We start from the raw sequence: 19,629 nt of genomic DNA on the forward strand, positions 1-19,629 counted from the left end.
TCTTTATTGATGTAGAGCTTAACAGGGAAGCCCCACCTGTATTTGATGCCTTTGTCCCTCAAGATTTTAGTGTAGGGTTGATAGTGTCTTCTTATCTGGAGGGTGTGGGGAGAGAGATCTTGCAATACCTGGATGTCAGCATATTGCTCCGGGAGTGACTTATCACTTGCCAGGGTTCTCAGGAGTTTCTCTCGAAAAGTATAATAGTGTAGACGGGCTACCACATCTCTTGGCTTATCGCCTTCGGCCGTCCTCTTCCTCAGGGCTCTATGGGCTCTGTCAAGGAGCATCTCTTTCTCAATCTCCGGACCAAGGACTGCGACAAAAAAATCTTGCAGGAATTTTTCAAGCTCCTGTGGGGGCACAGATTCAGGGATACCCTTCACCCTAATATTGTTGCAACGAGTCCTGTCTTCGAGGTCTTCGAGGTCTGCAAGTTTGAGTTCCAGGTCAGTAATCTGTTCTGCAAGACTCTGCGAGTAATCTAAGAGGTTGCCATGATCTACTCTGAGGTCTTCCTGCTTGCGCTCGAGCGCATCAGTTCTTTCCCCTATTAGGGCTATGTCTCTTTTCAGATCAGCGTGGCCCTTATCAAACTTCTTAGAGAGGGAGTCGTGATGCGAGGCCAATAGTGACCTGATAGAGTCCATAATGTTGTTATCTGTGTCAGCATCTTGGTGTTGAAGACGGCCTGTGGCCTGGGTTAGTGTTGTTCGGATACGAACATCGTTAAGGCTGCTTGTGTCCGAGGCATCCTCCTCCGAGCCAGATTGCTGTCTAGGTGTATGTTGGTTAAAGTGGTCGGCAACTGTCCTCTTCGGAGGTTTGTGGGAATTTTGTTTTCTTTTAAAGGCTTGCGGCATCTTGTGCTTTTGCAATTGTAGTGGCATGAGATATAGAGGACAAATAGTGGGAAAGAGTAAAGACTGTTTTGCACTATAAAGATATCCGTTATAGGACCGACTGGGGCTATGGCATCAGGGCGTAGAGCTATTACATTGTCTTCGCAATTTCTGTCATCTCCTGTGAATTGTGACTGAGCTAGCTAGAAACTGTGCCTTAAGATCTGAGAGCAGAAATAGTTTTCACTGAGGTGTATAGTCTAGTCTCTCCCCTGGGGGGTTGTCCCCTTAGGACGATGTGGGGTAAGGTATGGGGGTATGACCCGCAGGCAATCAGGGCCGGCGGGAAAGGGAGGGGAGAGACCGGCGAGGGAGCTGTGGTTAAAAGACAAAATTTGGGTATATAGTGTGGGCAGGTTGGAACTGTAGACATTAATCAGGGAGCAAAATTGTTGACGTTGAAGCTGCAGCTATGTAAAATTAATGCTGCCAGTTAAGCTGCAGAGCGTCTCTGTTAATCACCTAACACACACAGTCCCAGAGGATACCTTTAAAGGTACTGTAGAAATAAAAGTGAGGAGATTGCATGAGGCTCAAAGTGTTAATATTATTATCTCCTGTTATAACTAGCCCCCTCAATACTGTGATCTCTAATGAGGCCTTCTCAGATTGCCACGTGGGTGTGGATTAGGGAGAGAACAGCTCACAAATCTCCATTGAGGGCCCCCACTATAATGAGTTCAAAAAGTACCTGCGTGTGTTAGAAGTATGCTGAGGTAGGCAGTCCACAGGACCCTTTTATTATCTCCTTAGTCTGACCACTCTGTTAGCTTTCACTTAGGCTCCCTGTTTATTATGCGGTAGTTGAGCTGCACCGGAGCGGGTCTCCTACTCCCCGGGACCAAGTGAGATAAATATAAGCTCAGGCGTTAGAGGCCTCCAGGTCCCCTCGCAAATAGGTTATGTTAGGATGCCAGTTGTCCGCACAGTAACAGCGTATTTACCCGATTCACTTCAGTGTCGGATCGCAGATCACTGCAGCACTTTTTCTCGTAGGGTATAGCGGAGCCTTCTCTTTCACTGCTGCTTGGTGACGTCAGCCTGTAATGGCGCTCGTTCGCGCCCCTCCGTTTGCAGGTCACACAATCGGGAAAACTCCTCAAACACTTGAAGTGCCGATACACTTCTCCCCGCCAACTCACATATATTCCCTCAGGCAGCCGATCGGTCCACAGCCAGCCCGGGAAGCAGACAGTGCAGTCTGTGGGGTCAGCTCCACATGGTGTTCTGTCCCAGCTCCGCTTGCAATATGGTCCCAAACAGTGGATATGAGCAGTGAATCCCCGTTTCAGAGTCAAAGTGGGACCTCACACACTTCGTTAACTTAAGTGACTTAGAAAATAGTAAAATAAAAAAAAAAAAAGGCTTGTAAAATCCTAAATGTATTAGAATTATGCAGGAGCTCTGTCACTCTGCTTCTGCTCTGCTCGCAGGCTAACTCCGCCCCCCAAGAAAAGTGTTTTTTGTGCATGTTTGTGACAGTAACAGTGTTGAACCCTATATTGACCTGGTAAACAACGATATAACGAAGTTAAAAACAAATTACTATAGTAATAAATAAACAAAAAAATCGAACAAATGTAAACCAAATTTAACGTTACCCCAGAAAAAAGCAATAAACTCCCTTAAAGAAAAAGGTATACTAGTGAGGAGAGCTGATAAGGGAGGTGCCACCATAATCCTTGACAGAGAATACTATGATTCTGAGATTAAACAGCAATTGGGGATGTAAATACCTATAAATTATTACAATGTAACCCAGTAAGTAAAATACGAGCAGAAATAAAAGGAGTGTTAAATTGGGCATTACAAAATGGTATTATTGATAAAAAGTTGTCTGATTACTTGATTACCCATTTTTTTATACAGTGCCAAAGGTACACAAAAATTTGACAAAGCCACCTGGGCGGCCTATTGTGTCAGGAATAGAATCGTTTTTTACTAATATAGCCACATATTTAGTCCTGCAGCCAGAGTTAACCAATAAAATTAAAGGGACACTCAATCAAAATTAAACTTTCATTATTCAGATAGGGCCTGCCATTTTAAACAACTTTCCAATTTATTTCCATAAGCTAAATGTGCACAGTCTTTTTATATTTAAACTTTTTGAGTCACCAGTTCCTACTGCTCATGTGCAAGAATAAGTGTGTATGCATTTGTGAATGGCTGATGGCTGTCACATAGTACGTGTATGCATTTGTGATTGGCTGATGGCTGTCACATGGTACAGGGGGAGTAGAAAAAGACATAACTTAAAATTGTCAGAAAAAAAATCTACTACTCATTTGAAGTTCAGATCAAGTGCTATTGCATTGTCTTGTTATCTTGCATTTGTTGATTATGCAAATCTACTGTGTTGACTGGTCCTTTAATTGAAAGTGAAATTTAAAAAGTACAGAAATCTGACCAAAATATTATTGCTAATAACAAACAGGATATTGAACGGAGATTGGTATGTGTTACCCAATTTAATCCCAGAAGTAAGGAGATTAGCAATATCATCGCTAAGCATTGGCATATCTTAAAGAATTGTAATTTAAATATTGAGTCTTTAAAAAAAAAAAAAAAAACATGATGGCATATTGTAGTGTCCCAAATTTAGGTGACATGCTAGTAAAAAATAAGTTGGGGTCTAAAAAAGTCAGAAATATATTACAAGCAAAAGCTATGTCACTTTTCCATACTTAAGTTGTGCTAGTTGCAGTGCAGTCATTAAAGGAGCAGATTTTCAATATCCCCAAACTGAAAAAAAAATTGGAATTAATAATCATTACACGTGTGACTCATCCTATGTCGTTAACCTCATTAAGTGCCCATGCTCTAAAATATATATATTGGTGAGACCACAAGGAGAGTACGAGATAGGATGAGTCAACACAGGTCCAATATCAGATGTGGGGATCGAGAAGCCCCTGTATCATGTCATTTCCTAGAAGCAGGCCACAATATCAGTCAAATGAGGTGGCAAATTAATGATGGTGTACATCAATTAAGAAGAGGTGGCAATAAGGGATTGATATTAAAACAAAAGGAATCCTTCTGGATACATAAATTGGATGCTTTAATCCCTAAGGGAATTAATAGAGAGCTTGATCTAAAGGTATTTTGAGTGCATAACATGTAGTATATAACTTAAGAAATAGGTTATTATTTTCAATCTTTAAATGTCCATAGGTAGATGTGATATTGTTTTTAATTATATATACAGTATATGCTTAAAGGGACACTGAACCCAATTTTTTTCTTTTGTGATTCAGATAGAGCATGCAATTTTAAGCAACTTTGTAATTTACTCCTATTATCAATTTTTCTTCGTTCTCTTGCTATCTTTATTTAAAAAGAAGGCATCTAAAAAAAATTTTGTTTCAGGACTCTGGACAGCACTTTTTTATTGGTGGATTAATTTATCCATCAATAAGCAAGAACAACCCAGGTTGTTAAAAAAAATGGGCTGGCATCTAAACTTACATTCTTGCATTTCAAATAAAGATACTAAGAGAATGAAGAAAATTTGATAATAGGAATACATTAGAAAGTTGCTTAAAATTGCATGCTCTATCTGAATCATTAAAGAAAAAAATTTGGGTTCAGTGTCCCTTTAATGGTATTAATATGATATGTAGCCACTAGGTGGTGGTATTTAATAAAAGTATCTATTTTGTAACAGTATCTAAAAGGTTAATGTGAAGGCCTATACATGTATCTAAACAGATTAGGTCTATTAGCATGATTAAAGGATAACCTCCCAAAACGTCGCTGTAACTCTTTTTTTTTTTGTACCTCCATGGGAGAAGAAATCAAATAAATTTACACTAAATGGAAGGTGCTATGGAGTTATTTGCTTGCTGGTTATACAGAGGTTGACAGTCCCTTTTTCCATGTGCACCTGATTTTGTACCTGGGTGCTGTAAACTCTTTTGTTAGTTAATAAGATTTAAAGTGATATGTCCCTGGCTTTACAAAACAAACACATTTGCTAACAAATCAGGGTTTTTTTTTAAACATTTATTCTGTGTAGTGTTCTTCAGCAAGAGGGATTAATTTTTCATGCATTTTTAAAAGAAAATGAATGTCTTTTAAATAGTGAGTCATTTTATAAGATACACATTTGAAAAAAAGCAATCTAACAGCAATTGCTTGACCAAATGCAATTGGACTAGAATGGATGACAACTAAGACTGAGCACCCAACAATTTAAAGCTCTTCACTCTGGCAAGAATATCTAATAAGTCTCATCAGTACTTGGAGGTCCCTCAAATAATTTAATTAAGACAAATATTAGCTTGAGAAAAGTTTATCTCACTATGAAGGGTTCTGGGGGTGAATAAAAGACATATATAGAAAACATAAAAAAGCCCCAAAGGATATGAGTGATTTATCTCAATGCCGGGTGGTTTTGATCATCAGTATAAAGGGTGATATTCAGTGAGACAAAGCGATCTAATTCCATTGTTATACTAGAGCATTCACCAAAGTTTAAGAGATCTCAAGACTTGCATATTTTTCATAGGATAATATTATAATTTTAATGATTCCTTCATTGAAGAACTCTGGCTAAACATAATGAATCACAGCCATTAGGGATGGGCGAATGTTTCTCAACATTTGAAAAATGAAACAAATGTTATTGTTAAAACATTTGTTTGTTCATTTCGAATTGCGATTGTTTGTACAACATTCTAACATTCATTTAATGTAATAGAATTTCTAATGATTTCTTTAAATGTAATATTCAATTTAAATTTTTCTAATAATTCGATTCCAATTATGCAATATTTTAATTTGAATAATTCAAATGCATATATTTGTAATATTAATTCTAATGCTCTAATGTAATATTCAAATTATGCAACATTCAAAATAGAAACATTTAAATTGATATATTTGTATCTATCATGTATCAATTTATTAAATTCCTTACCACACACCTTTTTACCAACATTCTTTCTTTTATTATCAGTTCTTCCTTCTCTTAGTATTATTTTATGTTTTGCATTCTTAAGTAATAGTAAAACATTACAACATATATTTTCCAAGAAACGCCAGACATCAAGACATTAGTTTGTTACATATAATTATTGTTTCATAACAGGACGTTTCGCAATAAACAATTTAATGTATTACCTTACCACCCTCTAAAATCGGATTATAAATAGAAGTGATTACTCTCTGATTCTTTGCAGATGAAGATCCTGATAGTCAGCAGCAAAGATTAAGAAGCACCAGGACATCACCAGGAAAGGTAATGATTGGGGGTAGTTAGGTATATCACTGAACAAGAGATTTGAGATGAAGATAAATGAGACTATTTATGCTAATGTGCCTTCTCTCCACAGAGAAAGATGCTACAAAACATTCCTATAATTCTGCTGGTGGCCATAGGTAAGTTTATGTAGATGATTACACCGAGGGGAAAAGGTCACATTTGTTGTATAAAGAATATGTAAAATTCTTATATGGAATTGTAAAGGATCATTACATATACTAGAATAGCATAATCAGCCAATGCATAATGAAATAAACAGTGTAATACATTTTTTTCTGACAAATTTCAAAGTTAATTCAATTTTCATTCCCCCTGCATCATGTGACATTCATCAGCCAATCACAAAATACATATCATTATAGTCTGTGAATTCTTGCATGTGCTCAGTAGCAGCTGGCGTCTCAGAAAGTGTGCAAATAAAAAAGGCTGTGCACCTTTTTGCAATGGAAGTCAATTGCAAAGTTGTTTAAATTGCATGCTTTATCTAAACTAGGAAGGTTTACTATTAACTTTAGTGTCCCTTTAACATATTGCTGATATACATTTACATATTTTTTTTAATCATGCAAAATTTTACTTCCAAACTGTAGAAGCATACATTTACCAATACTAAATCAAATTTGCCATTTACCAGTCCATTCTTCTAATTTTTGTAAATCCCCTTGCAAAGCAATTACATCCTGAACTGATCTAATCACCATACACAACTTTTTATCATCTGCAAAAATAAAGATTTTACTGTTTAATCCTTCCCCCAAGTTATTTATAAAAATATTAAAAAGAACAGAGCCCTGTGCTAATCCTTGGGGGACCCCATTCATTACGTTTGCCCAATCTTAGTATGGTCCATTTATTTGCCCAATCTGAGAATGGTCCATTTATTACAATGTGTTGCTCCCTATCCTTTAGATAGTTTTTTATACATGAGCTAACATTTTAGCTATTCCTAGTCCATTCATTTTGTACAATAATTTCTTATGTGGTACTGAATGAAACGCCTTTGCAAAATCCAATTATATAACATTAACTTGTTCACCTTTATCTATATCCTTGATTATTTCCCCATAGAATCTAATTAGATTAGTTTGACATGATCTATTTCTCATAAACCCATGCTGATTTAAACTCATAATCTTGTTTTCATGAATCTACTCTTGAATATAATCCCCTACTAACCCTTCCAGTATCTTCTCCACTACCAGTGGCAGACTTATTGGTCTATAGCTTACTGGATCAGACCTACTTCCCTTTTAAGTAGTGGCACCCATCAGCTTGACGCCAGTCCTAGAGTACTATTACTGAGGATAATGAGTCTTGAAATATAGAGTAGAGGTTTGGCTTTGACAGTTCCTTTAGCACAATTGGGTTTATTCCATCTGGACCTGGAGTTATATTTACCTTGATTTTATCAACCTTTTTTTCTTGATATCATCTAGAAATAATCCATTTATTGGTATGAACTTCTGTGTTCTTCTAGTTTGTTCAATGTCTTTCCCTTTCGTTCCTGTTTAACACCTTAACCTTTTCCCGTTCACTGTTAATCATGCTACCATTCTCACATTTTAATGTGCCTATATTTTCCTTTTTAGATGTTTTGCCATTTATATATTTAAAAAAATCTTTTAGAGCTTGTCATAAAATTCTTAAACAATTAATCTTTCATTTTCGTTTGTGGCTAATCTGATTGCTCTTTTTCCATGATTTGTTACATTCCTTATAAATTTGGAATAATTAGTTTGTACTATTTTGTACGATTCAATTTAAATTCCCAAAGTTTTTTCCACATTTGTATTTTGCCAAATTGGCTTGGATTTATTTATTTTACTTTTATAACCATGTGGTATGTGTTTGTGTGTATATTTTTAAATGTTCTACATTTAACCTCTGTATTTTTTATTAGAGAATACTTTGTCCCAATGTATGCTATTTATTGATTTCCTTAAAGGAACATGCAACCTAACATTTTTCTTTCATGATTCAGAAAGAGAATACATTTTAAAAAAAAGTTTGCAATTCACTTCTATTATCAAACTTGCTTTGTTTTCTTGTTATTGTTTATTGAAGCGATATCTAGATAGGAAGTGTTCAAACGTCTGGAGCACTACTTCACAGAAAATAGTGCTGCTATCTAGTGCACTTGCTAATGCATAGGATTGTAGCAAAACTGCTGCCATATAGTACTGCAGACATGTGCACATGCCTGAATTTACCTTCCTGCTTTTAAACAAAGGATAACAAGAAAACAAAGAACATGTGATAATAGAGAAAATAAGTAAATTGAACAGTTGTTTAAAATTGTATGTTCTATCTGAACCATGAAAGAAAATGTGGGGGGTCCCTTGAAATCTTTGAAATTTGATTTTTTTTTAAATTGAGTTTTTTTTTAAATTAAGTCTTAGTTGAACCCTTATAACACTGCTTATGGAAAGTGATTTCAAATGTGACCAAGTTAAGATCACTGTTACCTAAATGTTCTTTGGCTTCTATGTTTGATATTATTCCTGTATTATTTGATAGCACTAAATCCAGTATAGCTTTATTTGTAGCTGGCTCCTCTATTAATTGTGGCATGAAGTTATCTTTGAGTGTATTTAAAAATCTATCTCCCTTAGCTGTTTTGCTGGTTTAATTGCACCAGTTTGTTTCAGGGTAATTAAAATCTTTCATAATTACAACACAGTTATTATAAGCTGGATTTCCTATTAGCTTTAGTAGTTGACTTTCCTCCTTGTTACTAATGTTTGAGGCTTGCAGCGTTTCTGTAATAATAATTTTGGGGGATTTTTTCCCCACTCTTTATTTCAATCAACAATGTATCTTTATCATCACCTTTGTCACCATACTTAACTTTCCTTATTGTAGATTTAATATACATGCAAACTCCTCGTCCCTTTTAATCACAATAACATTTTATATTTTAGCTTGTAATTAGTATTCAAAACATAACTCCAAATTATCAAGGGCTCTAAGAGCAAAAAAAATTCTGGGTAATTGTTCTAATGATTAATAAATGTTTTATATAAAATTATTTACAAGTTTGCTTTTTTTTAAAAGCAATTTCAAAACATAGATGATTTTGTAATTATCATGTTATTTCATCTAGCGGTGCTGCCTTTGACTTTGGTGAGAGCCCAAGGATACCCTGTGAACCCTGGTAAGAACATATTCAATTCATTTTATATATTCACAGTAGGTAGAAACAATTATTTACTGATTTGTAAAATATCTGCACACAAAATAAAGGTTTTAAAATAATTTTCTATCAAAGACAAATAAAATAATCAATAAATATATATTGCAATGTTGGTTATTTTCAATAATTAATACATTTATGGTTTTGAGTGTAATGTTCATTTTACTGCTATAATTTTTAACTGCATTTGGATGGATATGGGAAGTCACTTAGAGACAACATAGAACTGTGTACAAGGTGGATCAGACCTTTACAATTAAAGGGGCATGGTACTCAAACATTTCTCTGCTCTATCTAAAATATAAGACATCAAAATGTATTACAGAGCTTTGGTATATTTTTACAAAAATATGTTTCAAAACTAAATAGTATTTTTTTCTGTAGGAGCTGGCAGGGTTAGCCAGTGAGCAGTAGAGTCTCATACACGATAAAAAAATTTAGTGCCACTTTCAGGGGCGTATTAATGCATAGGCCAACAAGGCCGGTGCCTAGGGAGGAGAATTTTGAGGGGCAGCACTTGGCCGCTGCAGTCTGGACTGAATATGTGTCCAGGCTTTAAAAAATAATAATAATTTTGACAGGGCCGCTGAGTGGTCACACATTCTTCCTGTCTACTCTGTTGTTAACGGCTTTAATAAAATAGAGAGAGCCACATATAATTTAATACGTAAATGACTCGCCTCATATGCCCCAATCTCATTATGGCGCCAAGAACCAGCATGTTCTCTAACTCTCAGAAGAAGCCTAGTATCTCCAGACCATCTTTGAGTACCTCAGGGTCGGAGGAGGTGCAGCTTGATTGAATTGTCAGGAGTTTCAGAGCTGTCATTGAAATTGAGTAACTCGGGAACAATGAGTGCTCCTTAAGCTCATTGCTTAAATTAGCTACCTACAGTTTTACTTTATTAGTTTGGCTGCGCAACACAGAATATGGAAATTGTAGAAGAGCAGCTGGGGATTGCACTACATGGCGGGTACTCTGGTGCTGTATGGATTAACAAAGTACAGTGTAGTTGGACGAAGCCCACTTTGTTAATCCACACAGCACCAGAGTACCCGCCATGTAGTGCCATCCCCAGCTGGTCTTCTACAATTTCCATATTCTGTGTCGCGCAGCCAAACTCATAAAGTCACACAGCCCGCTCTGCTGCAGCATGCAAATAAATGTTAGACCCGCAATGTCCTTGCATGCAGGATTAGTTTATTCTTGTTGCTAAGTGACATGTGTGTCACATGACTACATCGGCTTAGATTTACAAGGTGGGAAAAGGTAGGCTTAAGACTTCCTGTTTCATCCCTGTGCCTACTCCTACCACCTAAAAAAATAAATTTACTGAACTGAGCTTGGGCTCCAGCCTGGCAGTATATTTTGTTTAGCATTTGTCCTGGTGAACATTTCCTAAACAAAATTCACAATTCCCTGACCAAAAAAAATATTGTGACAGAAAAACATCCTAAAACCTAGGGGGGAGGAGGGGGTAGCAGAATTTTGAGTGCCTAGGGCAGCACAAAACTTAAGCACCCCACTGGCCAGATCCCTCTAATTGAGAGCCCATGGCAAGTATGTATTATACTGATCTATCAACTATTCAATTAAAAATAGATCATATTTAAGAGTTGCATGTATTTTAAAAGTTGTGAAAAATACTTATCAGTATGGGTAAAACGTACGGGTTGATCACAATCCTTTATTAGAGTTTATCTAATGATTGCTCAACAAAATTCCCCATTGACAGTAAAGTTAACATTAGGGTTTTATAATTCAGACAGAACATTATCCTTTTCTGAAAAGCATATCTAGGCAGGCTCAGGTGTGGCAGTGCTCTACTGGGAGATAGCTGCTGATTGGTGGCTGCACCTATATGCCTCTTGTCATTGGTCCTGATGTTGTCAGCTAGCTCCAAGTAAATACTGCTCCTTCAACAAAGGATACACCAAGAATGAAGCAACTTTTATAATATAATTAATTTGGAAAGTTGTTTAAAATTGTATGTTTATCAGAATTATGAAAGAAAATATTTGAAGTTCATGTCCCTTTAAAGTCTTTGGGGATGTTTGTAGAACAACCATTTGATAAGATTTTCTAAAGGATTGTGATTTATCCCTTAGTCAGATATATTTAGAAATTAGTATCTAAGTGCCATGTAGAAAATGTCCAAGTTAAATAAAACTCCCAGGCTCTCACTGCAATCCATTAGAATTTTTTAAGGATGAACTTCATATTCAAGTCATGTGGTTGTTGGCTTCTTTTTGTAAGATGTTACAATCCATTAGAAAAGCTTCAGTTTTTAATGTAAATAAACTCCATATGTGTTTTTTGCTTGTAAAGATATTTTCCTGTCAACCAATAGATTTATAGGAATTTTACTTATCAGCCACTGAGCAATTTAAAGTGACATTAAACACTGTGAGATTGTGTATAACTGCCTCAGCAGAGGAGATACATTTTACAATGTTTAAAAGGCTGTATATGTTACAAAATGGTGGTGCCCGTTACTTTATGGATATGGAACATTTACACTAAGTTCTTAAGATTTACGTTTAAAAATACATCTGCATATTATTCTCTGTAAATTCTTTGCTCTGCATACATCACAACATCTAGAATTTATTTTCTGTTTAATGTCCCTTTAATATTATGACAAATATGAATTGGCATTTGTGAAAGATGGCTGAGCATAAAAGTCACTTTTATGTAAATTTAGTACAGTAGTTTATAATACAGACAACTAAATATTAATCATTTATTTTTGCCCCACAGCTTCAGTAACTTTCACAAATATTCCATTAAAGTCATATGAAACCAAACAAACATAAAAAAAACCATTTCTAATTTACTTCTATTATCAAATTTGCTTTGTTCTCATGTTATTCTTTGTTTTGTTGAAGAGATACCTAGGTAGGCATCTAGGCACTACATGGTAGGAAATAGTGCTGCCAGTGCCATCTAGTGTTAGTGTGATAACATTTTTGCAAAACTGCTGTCATATGGTGCTCCAGACATGCACGCTCCTGAGCCCACCTCCCTGCTTTTCAGCAAAATATACCAAGAGAACAAAGACATATGATAATAGTAGTAAATGAGAAAGTTGTTTTGAATTGTATGCTCTATCTGAATCATGGGGTTTGATGTCCCTTTGAGTGTATGCATGCATGTCATATATATTTATGCTTTTAAAGAACAAATGCTATAAAAGACTATCGGCTAGATTACGAGTTTTGCTTGAAGGTGAAAAAGCAGCGTTAACAGGTCCTAACGCTGCTTTTTCACTACCACAGGTATTACGAGTCTTGCAGGTATAGGTGTACTGCACACTTTTTTGGCCTTCCCGCAAACCCACTTACGTAAATTTCATAAAGTCTTTTTTCTATGGGATTTTCATAGCGCTGGTATTACCAGTTTGTCCTGGGAGGCCAAAAAGTGAGCGGTACACTGTACCCCGTCAAGATTCCTAACGCATTCTAAAGTCAGTAGTTATGAGTTTTACACTACAGAGCTGTAGCAAAAAACTCATAACTAAAGTGCTAAAAAGTACATTAACACACATAAACTACCTATTAACCCCTAAACCGAGGCCCTCTCGCATCAAAAAACACTATAATAACAATTTTAACCCCTAATCTGCCGCTCCGGACATCGCCGCCACTATAATAAACATATTAACCCCTAAACCACCGCACTCCCGCCTCGCAAACACTAGTTAAATATTATTAACCCCTAATCTCCCTCCCCCAATGTCGCCGCAACCTACCTACATTTATTAACCCCTAATCTGCCGCCCCCAACGTCGCTGCCACTATATTAAATGTATTAACCCCTAAATCTAAGTCTAGCCCTAACCCTAACACCCCCTAACTTAAATATAATTTAAATAAATCTAAATAAAATGACTATCATTAACTAAATAATTCCTATTTAAAACTAAACACTTACCTATAAAATAAACCCTAAGCTAGCTACAATATAACTAATAGTTACATTGTAGCTACCTTAGGGTTTGTTTTTATTTCACAGGCAAGTTTGTATTTATTTTAACTAGGTAGAATAGTTACTAATTAGTTATTAACTATTTAATAACTACCTAGCTAAAATAAATACAAATTTACCTGTAAAATAAAACCTAACCTATGTTACACTAACACCTAACACTACACTACAATTAAATAAATTACCTACATCAAATACAATTAAATAAATTAAATTAATTTAGCTAAATCACAAAAAACCCCACTAAATTACCCCCCCTAAAATAAAAAAACCCTAGCCTAAACTAAACTACCAATAGCCCTTAAAAGGAATCCGCTCTTTTACCTGTAAAAAAAAAATACAAACACCCCCCCCAACAGTAAAACCTACCACCCACGCAACCAACCCCCCAATTAAAACCCTAACTAAAAAAACCTAAGCTCCCCATTACCCTGAAAAGGGCATTTGGATGGGCATTGCCCTTAAAAGGGCATTTAGTTCTATTGCTGCCCAATGCCCTAACCTAAAAAATAAACCCACCCAATACACCCTTAAAAAATACTAACACTAACCCCCGAAGATTCACTTACCGGGTGAAGTCTTTATCCAAACAGCAAGATGCCCTTAACGAAGCCATCAGAAGTGGTCCTCCAGATGGGCAGAAGTGGTCCTCCAGACGGGCAGAAGTCTTCATCCAGATGACATCTTCTATCTTCATCCTTCCGAAGCGGAGCGGCTCCATCTTCAAGACATCCACAGCAGAGCATCCTCTTCAAACTACGTCATCTTCGGAATGAATATAATTTTAAGTGACGTCATCCAAGATGGCGTCCCTTAGATTCCGATTGGCTGATAGAATTCTATCAGCCAATTGAAATTAAGGTAGAAAAAATCCTATTGGCTGATGCAATCAGCCAATAGGATTGAACTTCAATCCTATTGGCTGATCCAATCAGCTGCTATCTGGATGAAGACTTCTGCCCATCTGGAGGACCACTTCTGCCTGTCTGGAGGACCACTTCTGCCGGCTTCGTTGAGGACATCTTGCCGCTTGGATGAAGACTTCTCCCGGTAAGTGAATCTTCGGGGGTTAGTGTTAGGATTTTTTAAGGGTGTATTGGGTGGGTTTATTTTTTAGGTTAGGGCTTTGGACAGCAATAGAGCTAAATGCCCTTTTAAGGGCAATGCCCTTCCAAATGCCTTTTTCAGGGCAATGGGGAGCTTAGGTTTTTTTAATTAGGGTTTTATTTGGGGGGTTGGCTGTGTGGGTTTTACTGTTGGGGGGGTTTGCTTTTTCTTTTACAGGTAAAAGAGCTGATTTCTTTGGGGCAATGCCCCGCAAAAGGCCCTTTTAAAGGCTATTGGTAGTTTAGGCTAGGGGGGGTTATTTTGGGGGGGGGGCTTTTTTATTTTGATAGGGCTTTTAGATTAGGTGTAGTTAGTTTAAAGATCTGTAGTTTGTTTTTTATTTTCTGTAATTTGGGTTTTTCTTGTGATTTAGCTAATTTAATTTAATTTATTTAATTGTATTTAATGTAGGTAATTTATTTAATTGTAGTGTAGAGTTAGGTGTTAGAGTAACATAGGTTAGGTTTTATTTTACAGGTAAATTTGTATTTATTTTAGCTAGGTAGTTATTAAATAGTTAATAACTATTTAGTAACTATTCTACCTAGTTAAAATAAATACAAACTTGCCTGTGAAATAAAAATAAACCCTAAGCTAGCTACAATGTAACTATTAGTTATATTGTAGCTAGCTTAGGGTTTATTTTATAGGTAAGTATTTAGTTTTAAATAGGAATTATTTAGTTAATGATAGTCATTTTATTTAGATTTATTTAAATTATATTTAAATTAGGGGGTGTTAGGGTTAGACTTAGATTTAGGGGTTAATACATTTAATATAGTGGCGGCGACGTTGGGGGTGGCAGATTAGGGGTTAATAAATGTAGGTAGGTTGCGGCGACATTGGGGGAGGGAGATTAGGGGTTAATAAATATAATGTAGGTGTCTGCGATGTTGGGGGCAGCAGATTAGGGGTTTATAAGTATAATGTAGGTGGCAGTGATGTCCGAGCGGCAGATTAGGGGTTAATGAGTATAATGTAGGTGTTGGCGATTTCGGGGGCGGCAGATTAGGGGTTAATAAGTGTAAGATTAGGGGTGTTTAGACTCAGGGTTCGTGTCAGGGTGTTAGGTGCAAACATAAATTTTGTTTCCCCATAGGACTTAAGCAGCGCTTGTATTGGAGTGAAGTGTGGAGCTCAATTTTGCTCTACGCTCACTTCTTGCCTGTTAACGCCGGGTTTGTAAAAACCTGTAATACCAGCGCTGCAGGGAAGTGAGCGGTGAGAATAAATTGCAAGTTAGCACCGCACCCCTGTTACCCCAAAACTTGTAATCTAGGCGTTTGAATGCAATACTTAAAAAGTTATTTTTCTTAGCAAGTTTTTTTCTGTGCTTTCTAATACTTATTGATCTAAATGATTTTTTCTCTTTTACAGGTAAAAGAGCTGATGTTGGGGGCAGCAGATTAGGGGTTAATAAGTATAATGTAGGTGGCAGAGATGTCCGAGCGGCAGATTAGTGGTTAATAAGTATAATGTAGGTGTTGGCGATGTCGGGGGCGGCAGATTAGGGGTTAATAAGTGTAATTAGGGGTGTTTAGACTCAGGGTTCATGTCAGGGTTTTAGGTATAAACATAAATTTCGTTTCCCCTTAGGAATCAATGGGGCTGCGTTACTGAGTTTTACGCTGCTTTATTGCAGGTGTTAGACTTTTTTTCAGCCGGCTCTCCCTATGTCTATGGGGAAATCGTGCACAAGCACGTACAACCAGCTCAATGCTGACTTAAGCAGCGCTTGTATTGGAGTGAAGTGTGGAGCTCAATTTTGCTCTACACTCACTTTTTGCCTGTTAACGCTGGGTTTGTAAAAACCTGTAATACCAGCGCTGCAGGAAAGTGAGCGGTGAGAATAAACTGCAAGTTAGCACCGCACCCCTGTGACCGCAAAACTTGTAATCTAGGCGTTTGAATGCAATACTTAAAAAGTTATTTTTCTTAGCAAGTTTTTTTCTGTGCTTTCTAATACTTATTGATCTAAATTATTTTTTCTCATAATCTCTTAACCTTATCTTGCAGAGCAAAGATGTGGGATTAATCAACAATATTATTCTGATTGCAAGCCCTGCCCCACATATTGTGGAAATGTACCTGTTATGTGCCCTAAGATTTGTACACCTGGCTGTGGCTGCAAGCCTGGCTACGTTCTTCGGTCTCTCTCATCTCCAGCATGCATCCCAGAAGAAAACTGTATTTAATACGGAGATTTGGAAGTTTGTGATCCTGCAATTCTCACTGCTATGATACTTGTAATGGTCCCGTTCCCTGTACATTCATATGTAAACCTGCAGGAACATCTATGTCAAACACATGGGGTGGTGTATTATACCTAGGGTTGCCATCTTAGCCATGTTTTCTTGGACACTTATGAGTTACACATGTTACAGGGTGTGCAGGAAGGAACACGAATTGTATTTACGGACAGCACTATTTATATTCCTCTCTGCACACCCAGCAGCATGTGTAACTCATAAGTGTCCAGGAAAACATGACTGAGTTGGAAACCCTTATTATACCCTCAATTTGTCCAAAAGATCCAATATTTAATTTTTTTCATGATGGTTTTTTTTTGGGGGGGGGTTTACACATTCACATGCACTGCAGGTTATGTACAATAATCATATTTGCTTCAGTTTTTGAAATGTGTTTCTTTTGTCAAAATATCAAGTTGAAAATCATTAATAATTGTAATGTTCCTAAAATAAATAAAATTAGATGTTTTTGAGTAAAGTCTCTGTTGTCACTCAAGCGCTAATCATCTTTTTCTCATTAGACATATTCTAACTCTTTAGGCCTTTAGTCCATGTAATACAACTTTAAACTCTAAGGCCTAGATTTAGAGTTTGGCGGTAGCCGTGAAAACCAGCGTTAGAGGCTCCTAACGCTGGTTTTAGGCTACCTCCGGTATTTGGAGTCACTCAAAAAAGGGTCTAACGCTCACTTTTCAGCCGCGACTTTTCCATACCGCAGATCCCCTTACGTCAATTGCGTATCCTATCTTTTCAATGGGATCTTTCTAACTCCGGTATTTAGAGTCGTGTCTGAAGTGAGCGTTAGACATCTAACGACAATACTCCAGCCGCAGGAAAAAAGTCAGTAGTTAAGAGCTTTCTGGGCTAACGCCGGTTCATAAAGCTCTTAACTACTGTACTCTAAAGTACACTAACACCCATAAACTACCTATGTACCCCTAAACCGAGGCCCCCCCACATCGCCGCCACTCGATTTAATTTTTTTAACCCCTAATCTGCCGACCGCCACCTACGTTATCCTTATGTACCCCTAATCTGCTGCCCCTAACACCGCCGACCCCTATATTATATTTATTAACCCCTAACCTGCCCCCCACAACGTCGCAGCCAGCTACCTACAATAATTAACCCCTAATCTGCCGACCGCAAAGCGGCGCCACCTACGTTATCCTTATGTACCCCTAATCTGCTGCCCCTAACACCGCCGACCCCTATATTATATTTATTAACCCCTAATCTGCCCCCCCCCCAACGTCGCCTCCACCTGCCTACACTTATTAACCCCTAATCTGCCGAGCGGACCGCACCGCTACTATAATAAAGTTATTAACCCCTAATCCGCCTCACTAACCCTATAATAAATAGTATTAACCCCTAATCTGCCCTCCCTAACATCGCCGACACCTAACTTCAATTATTAACCCCTAATCTGCCGACCGGAGCTCACCGCTATTCTAATAAATGTATTAACCCCTAAAGCTAAGTCTAACCCTAACACTAACACCCCCCTAAATTAAATATAATTTAAATCTAACGAAATTAATTAACTCTTATTAAATAAATTATTCCTATTTAAAGCTAAATACTTACCTGTAAAATAAATCCTAATATAGCTACAATATAAATTATAATTATATTATAGCTATTTTAGGATTTATATTTATTTTACAGGTAACTTTGTATTTAATTTAACCAGGTACAATAGCTATTAAATAGTTAAGAACTATTTAATAGCTAAAATAGTTAAAATAATTACAAAATTACATGTAAAATAAATCCTAACCTAAGTTACAATTAAACCTAACACTATACTATCATTAAATTAATTAAATAAAATACCTACAATTACCTACAACTAAACCTAACACTACACTATCAATACATTAATTAAATAAAATACCTACAAATAACTACAATGAAATAAACTAACTAAAGTACAAAAAATAAAAAAGAACTAAGTTACAAAAAATAAAAAAATATTTACAAACATAAAAAAATATTACAACAATTTTAAACTAATTATACCTACTCTAAGCCCCTAATAAAATAACAAAGACCCCAAGATAAAAAAATGCCCTACCCTATTCTAAATTACTAAAGTTCAAAGCTCTTTTACCTTACCAGCCCTGAACAGGGCCCTTTGCGGGGCATGCCCCAAGAAGTTCAGCTCTTTTGCCTGTAAAAAACCCCATACAATACCCCCCCAACATTACAACCCACCACCCACATACCCCTAATCTAACCCAAACCCCCCTTAAATAAACCTAACACTAAGCCCCTGAAGATCATCCTACCTTGTCTTCACCTCACCGGGTATCACCGATCGGTCCTGGCTCCAAAATCTTCATCCAACCCAAGCGGGGGCTGGCGATCCATCATCCGGTGGCTGAAGAGGTCCAGAAGAGGCTCCAAAGTCTTCATCCTATCCGGGAAGAAGAGTAGATCCGGACCGGCAACCGTCATCTTCCAAGCGGCATCTTCTATCTTCATCCGATGAGGACCGGCTCCATCCTGAAGACCTCCACCGTGGACCCATCTTCATCCGGCGACGTCCAACTGAAGAATGACGGTTCCTTTATGGGACGTCATCCAAGATAGCGTCCCTCGAATTCTGATTGGCTGATAGGATTCTATCAGCCAATCGGAATTAAGGTAGGAATATTCTGATTGGCTGATGGAATCAGCCAATCAGAATCAAGATCAATCCGATTGGCTGTTCCAATCAGCCAATCAGATTGAGCTCGCATTCTATTGGCTGATCGGAACAGCCAATAGAATGCGAGCTCAGTCTGATTGGCTGATTGGATCAGCCAATCGGATTGAACTTGATTCTGATTGGCTGATTCCATCAGCCAATCAGAATATTCCTACCTTAATTCCGATTGGCTGATAGAATCCTATCAGCCAATCGGAATTCGAGG

General features: G+C 37.1%; 1 protein-coding gene across 1 annotated transcript; it reads left to right on the plus strand.

The window, feature by feature from the left end:
- The first annotated feature begins 1,138 nt into the window (after window positions 1-1,138).
- LOC128638990 (venom peptide SjAPI-like) lies at window positions 1,139-17,186 on the plus strand. Its single transcript, XM_053691129.1, has 5 exons — window positions 1,139-1,145; window positions 6,089-6,147; window positions 6,242-6,287; window positions 9,275-9,325; window positions 16,476-17,186. Exons 1-5 carry the CDS (start codon window positions 1,139-1,141, stop codon window positions 16,652-16,654), a joined length of 342 nt encoding a protein of 113 aa, XP_053547104.1. The 3' UTR covers window positions 16,655-17,186.
- The last annotated feature ends 2,443 nt before the right edge of the window (window positions 17,187-19,629 follow it).

The sequence above is a fragment of the Bombina bombina genome, chromosome 8 (genome assembly GCF_027579735.1).
Source record: "Bombina bombina isolate aBomBom1 chromosome 8, aBomBom1.pri, whole genome shotgun sequence".
In the NCBI taxonomy this organism is placed as follows: Eukaryota; Metazoa; Chordata; class Amphibia; order Anura; family Bombinatoridae; genus Bombina; species Bombina bombina.